Source organism: Xiphophorus maculatus, chromosome 12 (genome assembly GCF_002775205.1).
Source record: "Xiphophorus maculatus strain JP 163 A chromosome 12, X_maculatus-5.0-male, whole genome shotgun sequence".
NCBI classification, from domain to species: Eukaryota; Metazoa; Chordata; class Actinopteri; order Cyprinodontiformes; family Poeciliidae; genus Xiphophorus; species Xiphophorus maculatus.
In genome coordinates this window covers 5778597-5790269 of record NC_036454.1, presented here as the reverse complement: position 1 = coordinate 5790269, position 11673 = coordinate 5778597, and the positions used below count along the sequence as shown (strand labels likewise).

The following is an 11673-nucleotide window of genomic DNA, read 5'->3' as shown; positions in this document are numbered from 1 at the left end:
TTGAAACTCAATTTGAAATTTCACCAAATTAATGGAGCATTCTTTACATTTTAAATGTAATTGTTGGAAAATAATTTAGCTCCTATTTAAAACATTGAATGTTTTTTTTTTTGTTTATATAAATCTTTCTCCTGCATCCTGAAAATGTATATATGATATAGCTGATTATTAAGGACATTAAATGTGATACAAGTCACCTGGCTGTAAAAAATAAAATGTTTTTTCTAATCCACATATAATCCTGACGTATTAAAGTTCTAAAATATTTAATTTTAGATATTTCTTTTATTAAATCTACAGTGCAAAGTTTAAAAATAATGGCAGTCTTGTGGACTCTTATTTTCTTTAGGGTATCTTTCAAACTGCTTTACATGACAAAATGTTCTGTGATTGTTGTAGATTGTTATAATTTTATGACAAAAACCTACACTGAAAAGGGGAAACACCTCAACTTTTAAAAAAATTAAGGTTATTTGTTACTAGTAGTCGAATTAAGTTTGTGTTTAAGTTTTGTGTTAAACATAAAGTTTGACCAATTGCAGCCGCACTAATTGCGTGTAATACCGCCTGATGCCCACCAGGGGGCAGTGTTTACACGATGTGCTGCTAATTTTCTGCAGCCTGTTGAATCTTGGGGAAACGTGAAAGCTAAAGAACAGTTCGGATATTTAATGTGATCCGGATCATTCAGGCCCAGTTTTAGTAGAACCGTCCGGTTGTGGGTAAATGATTTGTTTTAGGGTCAAAAACCGTTGCATCAAATAATAGTTATATTGTTTTATATCTCAGCTTCTTCAGGATCTTCTCCCATCTAAACACATTAAGAAAAAGACTTCCTGCTCATCTTTTGGGAAGTAAGACATGGACATTCACGCTGCTATCTCTCCAAACTGCACAGCCGGGTATAAACATCCATCCTCAGGTTGACATTTACTGTAAGATGGAGATAAGTCTGAAGTTTTTATTGTTCCCTCGGGGGAATCAGGCCGTAGCAGCGGCTAATTGTGGCAGTGAAAGCTGAGAAAATGGTAAAAGTGATGAAAAGAACTTTAACTAGTTTCTGTCTGGTGGTTTGTTTCGTTTTTGTCGGTTCTGCCTCCTTTAACTTTCAGATTAAATGTTGGTTTAGGATGAAACTGTTGATGTCTAATGGACACTGTCTCCCCAAAGTAAACTAGAGACACATTTCACCTTTAACAAAAAAAAGCAAACAAACGAAAACAATCCCAAACAGAACTTTGTCTAATTTACAGTTTGTTTCATATTTTCTGCAGGAACAATTTTTCAGTGTCCTCAATCCAAAAATGTATTGTAGATTTTGAAATTTGATTTTGAAAAGTAAAAACAACACTTGAAAAAACTCAGAACTTCGTGATTAATCACGTCAGCACTTCAGACATTTTTTTTTACTTTTTTTTTTTTAGAAAAAACAAAGACATTTTTGAGTTTCAGTAGCCGGAAATGTATGAGAAAAAAACTCAAAAAATTTGGGATTAATGTCAGGAATTTTCCAAAAAATAAAAAAAAAATTGGGAAATTTCTGAGTTTCAAAAGTTTGAAATTTGGAAGAAACCCCCCCTTCCCCAGAAATTCTGGAAGTAATGTCAGATAATTTCTAGGAAACACAGAAAAATTCAAGTTTTTAATTAAAGTTCAACTTTAATTAAAACTACTAAAAAACAAATTTTTTTTGGATTAATCTTTTAACATTACTAGAATTTTTTTTTTAATTTCGGAGTTTCAAAAACTGTAAATTTATGAAAAAAAAAAAACAAATTTTGAGCTTAATGTCAGAAATTTTACAGAAAAAAAACAGGACATTTTTAGAGTTTCAAAACTTGGAATAAAAAATATGCAATTAATCAAAAAAAAAATTCCAGAAAAAAACTGCAATTTTTGAGTTCCAATGGTCAAAGATTTACGAGAATAACACTAAGATTATATATATATTTTTTAGCTTTCTGAGATTAAACTCAAAATTTCAAAAATCTTCCTGGAATTTTTTTTTTTGCCTTTCCAAGCTCAGAAATGTTATTGTGTTTTTTTCCTAGATAATCTAAAGTTTCTGAATTTTATTTATTTTTGCTGGAAATGTATTCTTCTTTTTTCTATCTACAATGTCCTTAATACGCCACCGTAGACTCCTGAGTAAAAAGTAAGATGTTTATTTTATTTTATTTTATTTTTTTTACCTCCTGTTGGTTTATAAATCTCTGTATTTGTGGTGTAAAATCTCACGCTACCCCTGACCTTTCCAAGCGACTGAAGTGAGTAAAATCTCCGGAGACATCAGAACAAGTCCTGATTCCGAGCTGTGGGTTATAATTAGCCCGTGTGTGCAGAAAAAAGCTTTAGCAGCGGATAAAAAGGTGAAACTGCTTCTGATCTGCGCTTTTGGCAGAGGACAAAAGGGCTGAGTGAGATCAGGTTTCTGCCATGTGACACTGAGGAATCTCAGACCTGCACTCCTGATTAAACATTACACTCTGCAGGTAAGCTAGCAAGTTGATACCCACACACAAACACACACACACACACACACACACACACACACACACACACACACACACCCCTACAGACTTAGTGAGGAAAAATTATGATTTACTGGAACTATATCATGCGTTTATGTAAGTAACTAAAACATACTGAAATTAGAGATAAAATACCCTTCGTTTGTGTGTTTATGAATATATTTATTAGCTTTTCGAGCTGATTGGCAGTTTACGTCAGCTGCCGGCAAATTACGGCACTCCATAATCCTCATGGCGGCACGAAAGCTAGTCCGCAAAATGGCGGCAGCAAAAGTTAGGTTAGAGTGTCAATTAGTTGTTGTTTTTGAAAATGGTATCTTCTGTTGAGTATTAATTACTCAGTCGATGTAAAAATAATCACAATACATTACTTTTTACCTTTTTGAGTATTTAACTAATAAAACCTAGCAAACCTACTCTAAAAACTAATAAAAACCAACTGAATTAGACAAAAAGTCACAACGAAATAAATATTAAGTACAATGAAAAAGCCAAAACGATTGCAACTCTGGCACAGACGGAAATGAGTGTTGATTTAATCAGACGTACAATAAATTGACGTTACCTCCGATACAATTCAGTTTGTTAGGGTCAGTTCACAACAAATGTCATCAGGTGGCACTTTACAAAATAAAAAAAGTCATCTCAATCTACCCTAGTTATGAATCAGTGGATTAGGTTCAGTTACATTAGTTTAAAAAGTTTTCTATCTATGGAAACCCTGCTGATTGCAGCATTCACTTATCCTAGACAAAGCATAGACAATCGCTTGTGTTTTTGGCTGCAGCTAATGATTATTTCAGTTATTGATTAATCTGTTATTCTGACAATTAATCGATTAATCAGATAAAAAAAATATTGGCGTTCTGCAGATTTATTTAACCACTTATGGTGATTTTATATAATATTCAAAATGTAGCAAAGGATGCATATGCAGATAAAAAAATACTTCTAACATCAACATGTGAAAAGCTCAACCATCTGCTTAATATATTTTGATGTTTCATCACACCTGGTGTAAATTGACGCCTTATTTCTTGGCTTCTTTGTCTGTTGAAAAGATCATGCAATAATCTGAATCAGGCGCATTCTGTATCATACATGATAATAACGTGAAGATCCTTATTAATCTCAAATTGCATAGAAAAAGGCTAATTGTGGATGAAAGAGTTTTATGATAGAAAAACTTCCCAAACTACTCAGTAATGTTTCTGACATGCATTATTTATTAAAGTAATGATACTTTCTGAACTTTTAAGGATTTAAAAAGTTTCAAACTGAAATTTTAAAGGATTTTATCAGGATTTTATGTCATAGACAAAAGTATTGTATATTTATGAATGGATGGAAGGTGAGATGTTTTTCAAAAATGTTTAGGGTTTTTCTTGTAATTTAGTCTCAGTAGAAATGCAGCTGTTTTATTTCTGTCCTCAGAGGTTTATTACACTGTAAAAAAACAACATCTTATCAAGTTGATCTAGTTGTGCAAATATCATAGTGTGCGTGAAATAAAACAAAACTAACTTACAAGTAACTTTTCAGCAAGATATATGAGCTTGTGTTAAGTAAACATGTTCCTAATATTGATGAAAAGTACTTGTTCCATTGATTATGTCCCATATTATAGGTGAAATAGTCTGTCAGTGGAAGTAGTACTTTATGCTTTTATACTAATAATGGAATAAAGTAAGTTTTAAGAGAATAAAGTTGTAATAATATTACTAGTAGTTTTGCTCTGTAATGTTGACTTTATGCTGGAAGTCAGGGGTGTCCAAAGTGTGGCCCGGGGGCCATTTGTGGCCCTTGAAGGGATTTTATTTGGATCCTAGCTACAAGTCAAGAATGGTAAAAAATTAGCCAACAAAACAGAAAACAATTGATGACCCAAAAAATTTGAAATAGTTTTTCTTTTAATAAGGCAACATGATACACAGATTTCATTTAAAAATGTTTATTGTTTAGCAGAAAATCGCAGCAAATTGATTTTAGCATTTTTAATTTAATGACATTTATAGTCTGCCAGAGGCTAAAAGTTTGGACTGTAAGTTTTATATTTATAATAAAATGAAAAATCACAGAAAGACCCTGCAGGGAGGAGAAATGATTCATTATTTCTATAAACCTCAGATTTTGCAGCAGTAAATGAGATTACAGGACGAATCCCTCAGATGATCCAAATTCCTCTCTCGGTTGTGGTTTAATCCCAATCCCGCAGAAGCGGAGTCCCCATCATGTGAGATTACGATCGGTGGAGGAGGGAGGGCGGGATTGTGGAGGCAGCAGCGGACAGAGGTGGGACGTCCTCCCGGGGAGAGGAGGGAGTAGAAGTGGCTGCAAACTCCGACCGCCTCTCTCAGTCATGCGCCTCGGCTTTTAAAGGACTCCCGGCTACTGCTACTGCTGGTTCTGGTTCTGGTCTGATTCTGCTGGGCAGCGGGGCTTTATTTCAAAAGTGAAGAAGAGTTGGACCGAGCAGTGAGGAAGAGGAGGATACTTTTCCAGGTTACCGGATCGCGCTGCATTCCAACCCCGGAGCGCAGCGCTCAGGAGTCGGACCCGGCGCGCTCCGTCTCTCCGCTCCTGATTTCTTTCATTCTTATTTTTTGTTTTTTATATATATTCTTACATTCGCGTCTCCTGGTTCTTTTGGATCTCTGCAGCGATGACGCACAAAGGGAATCGCTTTTATTTCTAACTAGAAACGCTTAAAAGCACAGAGGGGGGTTTCTCCTCCGGAGTGGATCTGGATTTCTCGCCCGCTGCAGGTCCGACCATGAACGCCGGATGGTGGGTGTTTGTTGGCGCTCTGGTGGGGGTCCTCACCGTCCCCAAAGCGGCACACGGTTGGTGTATTATTTTTGGTCTCTGTCTTTTTTTTAAATCCAGTTGTCCGGTTTGTTATGTAGGTCAGGAGGAGTTGTGGAGGGCAATCATGCGCTTCTGCAGCAGAGCTGAGGAGCCGGAATTAGATCTGATTGTGGGTGATTTTTTCCCCACACTTCTCTCTGGTGGAGAAGGAAAAAGTTGTGACCAGAATGATAACTTTACATTTTACACAGACGTGGGCAGAGTAACCAAAAATTGTACTCAAGTAAAAGTAAAAAGTCTACTCAAGTACTAACTGATCAAATGATCCATCATTTAATGTTTAAAAATGACATCTTCAGATGGACCAAATTATAAAGTTAAGCATAAATTTAGGTAGTTTAAGGATGAAAATAAGTAAGAAGAAATAAGAAAATCAGGCACAATAAATGTTTAAAAATCAGTTCCTTTCAATAAAAACCTTATGAAACTCCAACAGAAGCTGCGGGTGTGTGTCTGGATCTGGTGAATTTTTGGTTGAAACATGTTTGTTACTCATTCAGTGAAGTTATGCACAGTGGGTAGAGGATCCAGAAATGGATGATAGATATCACTGAGTCATTAACTTTTCAGCAGTCTCTCCACCTGAACAGGCATAAAGCAGCTATGGATGTTTTTAGATTATGTTGATTTAGTAACCCGTCAGCAACCTCTCTACCTGAACAGGTATATGGAAACTGCAGCTGTGATTAGATTGTTGATTTATTAACTTTTCATCAATTCCTCTGCATGAACAAGCATAACTGTGGATGTTTTTAGACTATTTTGATTTAGTAGCTTTTCAGCAATCTCTCCACCCGAACAAGCATGAGCCAGCTGTGAATGTGCTTAGATTATGTTGATTTAGTAGCTTCTCAGAAATCTTCCAACCTGAAAAAACATCAGGCAACTGTAGGTGTAGATTATGTTGATTGTTACTTTTCAGCAATCCTTCCACCTGAACAAGTGAGAGTTAACCATAGATGTGCGTATCTTATATTTATTTAGTAACTTTTCAGTAATCTCTCCACCCGAACAAGCATGTGGTAACTGTGCATTAGATTATTTTGATGTAATAATTTGTTCCGTTATCTCTGCTCTTGAGTAAGAAGGAAACAGCTGTGGGTGTGTGTGTATTATGTTGTTTTAGTAACCTTTTAGCAATCCCTCCACATGATCAAGCATCAGGTAACAGTGGATGTAGATTACATTGACTGAATTTGTCAGCAATCCCCTCACCTGAACAAGTATGTGGCAATCATGAATTTTTGTAGATTATGCTGATTTCATAACTTTTTAGCAATCCCTCCTATAGAACAAACATATAGCAACTGTGGATGTAGATTATTTTGATTTACTAACTTTTCAGCAATCCCACTTCCTGAAAAGCATGGGGAAACTGTGAATGTGTGCAGATTATTTTCATTTAGTAACTTTCAGCAATTTGTCCACCTAAACAAGCATATTGCAACAATGGATGTGCGTACATTATGCTGATTTAGTAACTTTTCAGCAATCTCTGCACTCAGTCAAGCATGTGGCAACCATGCCCGTGCGTAAATTATATTGATGTAGTAACTTTCCAGAAATCCCTCCACCTGAGCAACAATAGTAATAACTGAACAATAACTGTGGATATGAATAGTTTATGTTTATTTAGTAACTTTTCAGCAATCCCGTTTCCTGAAAACATGAGGCAGCTGTGAATGTGTGAAAATCATTTATTGTTTAGTTACTTTTCAGCAATTCCCCCACCTGAACAAGCATGAGGCGACTGTGGATGTTTGTAGACTAAATGTTGATTTAGTAACTTTTCCAGCAATCCCTCCTCTACCACAAGCATATGGAAACTGTGGATGTGCATAGATTATTGTGCTTTAGTAAATTTCCAGCAATACCCCCACCTGAACAATAAAATGCCAGGAGAAATGCAGTTAGACAGATACATTTTTCAGAGTATCTCAATATTTATTACAACTTGCCTGAGTGGTTGAAAGACAAGCTGTGCGTTTCTTCAAAAACACACAGTTAATGAGAAGACTTCGCGTCTCTTGATCTGCAAATCTCCAAAACTTCAAAGTCAGTTTGAGAATTCAAAGAGAGCCCTGACTAAATTAGGATCAACCGCAAGTTTTTATTGTTAACTGTTTACGTTTCACATTCATCAGACTGTGGCAGAGTCTGACCGGAGAAACAGTTTGTTGTGTGAGTTGTGCATTTTTACCCTGCTAAATAGCCAAACGCTTTGAAACTTATCCGTTGTTGTCTCTTAAATATTTATTAGGCTGCATCAAATCAGAAAAAAAAACCAGGCTGTGCTCAATTACAGCATCCGCTTCCCGTGTCTCAGAGCGCGTCATGTACAGAATCATAAGCAGAACCAGGAAGCAGTTCCTCAACAGAACTGTTCTCTTTCCCTCCTTGAGCCTTTTTGAGTCCTGATCACTTTCAAGAAAGAAAAGATCCACATTGAAAATTTTATTTTTTACTCCCCAAATCATTAATCGCCTCATCTCGGCGTGCGTCCAATCTGCCCAGCAGCTGCTGCTTCAGTAGCATTCAAATTTTGATGCTCCTCTGAAAATAAAACACATCAGTTATAAATGTTGGAGCGTTATTGACGGCTGCAGGAGGTAACAGGAGGAGGGCGGACAAAAGGCTGAAGTCGAAGACAAGGAATTGTGCTTTTTTATTTATTTTTTTTAGCTCAGGTTGTTTGTATTCTCCAAAGGAGAATTAGCGCCAATGTAGACAGAAAAAAAGGAGTCAATTTCTGCCAACAATCTCAGAAATGTTAAATTTCTGAGATCGATCTTAGAAATTTGCTACAAAAACATGGAAATTTCATAGCTTGAAAGGTCGAATATTTTTCAGAAAAAAAAAATCATAACTTTTTAGAAAAAACCTGGGAGGTTTCTGAGTCTGAGAAGTCAAAAAGTTGTTAGGAAAAATCTCTGAAAATTTTTAGACCAACCATGAAAATTTCCGACCTTGAAGAATCTGACATTTTTTAGAAAAAAATCTTTCCAGTAAATCATGGACATTTCTGACCTTGAAAAGTCTAAAATTTTCATTAAAAAACTGAAATTTTATTGAAAAAATTTGAAATGTTCAGATTAATAAAAAAAAACCAAGATAATTTCTGAGTTTCAAAAGTAAAAAAAAATTGATAGAGGAAAAACTCAGAGATTTTGAGATTAATTTCAGAAAGTTTTAGAAAAAAAAATGAAATTTTTGAGATTCAACAGTTGAAAATTAGCTAAAAATAAATCTTAAACTTTTAAATCAATTTCACAAATTTTTGAGAAAAAAATGCAACATCCTGAATGTCAAAAGTTGAAGATGTAAGGCTTTAGGAAATTTTTTAAGTTATAATAATTAAAGAGCATGTTTTGTGATCTTGTTGGTAAGTTAAAATTGCAGGATATTTAATTCTGTAATTATCCATGTTGAAACTAATTTCAAACCTTATTTAGATGAAGAAGCAAGAGGTTTAATTGAAATTTTGCGAGAACAAAACCACTGCATTTTAAATTGGGATTAAAGGTTTTGCTCACTGTGCAGGAAAATATCTTACTTTCAGTCCAATAAAACCAGAAACTACCAACAACAAAAACATTTCAATGCACTTTGACAGTTTGTATCATAAGCTCCTATGAAAACAATCTTAATGATCTTAATGAAACTTCAAATCAGATTATATGAAGCGTTTTCTTGTCTCCTAAAGATGGCGGTTGGTTGGTTAATAAATGCCCTGCAGTAATTGGTTTAAAGTCTGATCTGTTGGAAGCAGTTTTCATTACTGGCTGAAGTGCAACGCGAACCTCCTCAGTGTATTCGGTCTGAACTGATTAAAGTGCCAGATTATATTTTGCTGAGCTCTCTTTCTGTCATGCAGACAGATGACAAAGCAGCGACATAAACAGATTTGCTGTCGGGCATTTTTAATGAGGACAATAACTGTAGGCTTGTTTTTTTATGATAAATGTTTACTTCTGGCTCTTCTTTCCCCTGAGACGTCTCACATTTTCTCAGTCGTGTGATGCTGAACTCAGACCCCAAGCTGTGCCGAGGCGTTGCTCCGTACGTCTGTCTGTCTGTGTTTTCTTAACGTTTGGCCCTTAAATTGAGCAGAGATTACCGTCAGCACCCACCCTGTCGTCTCAGTTTAGGGACACAAGCTTTTGTTTCCCTTTGAGAGGCTTTAATGGTCACTGTTTGTGTTGGTCTGAATGTAAATTTGCTTTAATCCTCTAATCAGGGCTAAGAAATATCAAATGTTCAATCAAATAGGGTCAAAGAGGTTTGTTTTAGTGACAGTTAATAGTTTTATGGGAAGATTTGCCCTTCAGCACTTGTTTTCTCCTGGGAAAACCACTAAGCCTGAAACGATTAATCACGATTAGTCATGATTAATTGATTATTGAAATAATTCTCAACTAATTTAGTAATCTATTTACTTGTTAACTGAAGTATACAGACTCAGAAAAAGGTCCTTTGCTGAAAATATAACTCACTCAAAGCAGTAGTTAAGCCAAAACTGTTAAAAAATATACATTTTGCATTTAAGATAAAAAACCAACGTTTTTCTATAAATATGTTATGTAACCTGAACTCCTCAGATAGCAGTTTTAGCTTCACCTAGTTCAAATTTTATGAAAAAAGTCACTTATTATGCACCTTTTGCTGTCAAATTATTATTTGTTAGTCAAAGAAATAATAAACAGATAATTTTCTGCATTGTATTGATAAGTCGAGCAGAAAGGACGGAGCTTTTCACATTATTTAGCTGCAGATGCATCCGTTGCTTTAAGTGTTCACCAAAGGAATGTTGGCAAGAAAATGTTTATTCAATTGTTTTCCATCTATTAATATATTTCTAATATTAAATGAAAAATCAGTTGAATGTGCCATTTTTAAAATTCAATTAATCAATAAAACCATTTAATTCAATTAATCAATAAAACCATTTAAATCTTCTCCCACTTCCATAATGATGCTCTTTATATTTATATAATTAGAAGTTGATCTTTAGAAAACAAATGAATAGTGTCCATGTGTTCAGGTAAACCACAGCTAATTTTATGACACAATTAGCCTAAACAAGCTTGGCTAAACAAGATAGTTTGCATAACTAGCTTGTTTTTTGTATTGCATTCATACCATGAAGCTGGTAAACTCATTAAAGTTGGAAATCTACCAACACTGACCTTTAAAATGCAATATTCCTCCCAAACACATGAAAGATCTGATGGGTTATTATTGTATGTTGTTAATCCAGTCGTACAATATCTCTGTCACCTTGTTTTCTATGTTGCTATGTATGTAGCTCTTATCGCTAAATGTAGGAGAATAAATAATGGGATTTAGTGAAACATCAGCTTCTCTTATGTATTTAAAGTATCCGAGTCACTTTTGATACACTCCTGGTTTTAATACTTAATATGTAATGTGAAAAGTATAAAATTAAAAGTTTAACTGGGTCAGAACATGATCTTCTTTTGCTTTGATGTCACAGTTTTGTATTTCCTCCTACTTTTAAGGATCAACTGACCATCTTTGAGTAAGGAGAACATGAGCCAGTTTAATAAAAAATAAGATAATTCTGTCAGTAAGACTTTAAGTTTCAAGCATCCAGCATCCTGAGGTGAGAGAATCTTAACCAGTTGTTTCATAAAATTCAACACATCATCATATTTTCTCACACTTAGGGGTGTGTTACACCGATCTTTTAACACGCACGACTAATTAAAGGCGACGTTTGCTGGATGATAAATTATTGCGATAAATTATATTATTTTGAGACCATTTTAAAGTAATATAATAGTAATGACTTGAAAATGGAAGAACACATTCTCAAAGATCAATAAATTTTAAATTCTAGTGAACATTTAACACTGGAACTGGAAGACATTTTAAATATCCAAAGTAACTCAACAAAACAGACACAGCAAATAAAATTAATGATGAAGTTTTTATAAACAAAATTACCCTTCAAAATAAGGGCTAGTTGAGACCAAAGCACCAGACAGAAGACCTTTATCATCCAGGTTTTGGTAGAGAGTAAAAAGAAAACTGATAAAGCATGTTCATTTATGTATTATGTGGTTAATTAATTTATTGACAGTCTAGTGAGGACGCCTTCATTTTCACAACTGTTTGTTATTCCATGTTATTTTCAGGGATATTGCGTCTTAAAACAGAAACACAAACTGTCTGACATTTTATGAAATCTATTCAATCTACTTGTTCTCATTGTAATCCACGTTTAGTCCCTGGATAACCAGATTCCAGGATC

General features: G+C 34.8%; 1 protein-coding gene across 2 annotated transcripts in view; it reads left to right on the top strand.

Annotated features, from left to right (window-relative positions):
• The first annotated feature begins 4889 nt into the window (after positions 1-4889).
• The window catches only part of fras1 (Fraser extracellular matrix complex subunit 1), a 266684-nt gene continuing 259900 nt past the window's right edge, over positions 4890-11673 (top strand). For both annotated transcript variants that reach the window (XM_023343256.1, XM_023343255.1), the window contains exon 1: positions 4890-5374. In XM_023343256.1, the coding sequence (XP_023199024.1) occupies positions 5305-5374 (70 nt within the window). In that variant the 5' untranslated portion in view covers positions 4890-5304. The remainder of the gene's footprint in view (positions 5375-11673) is intronic.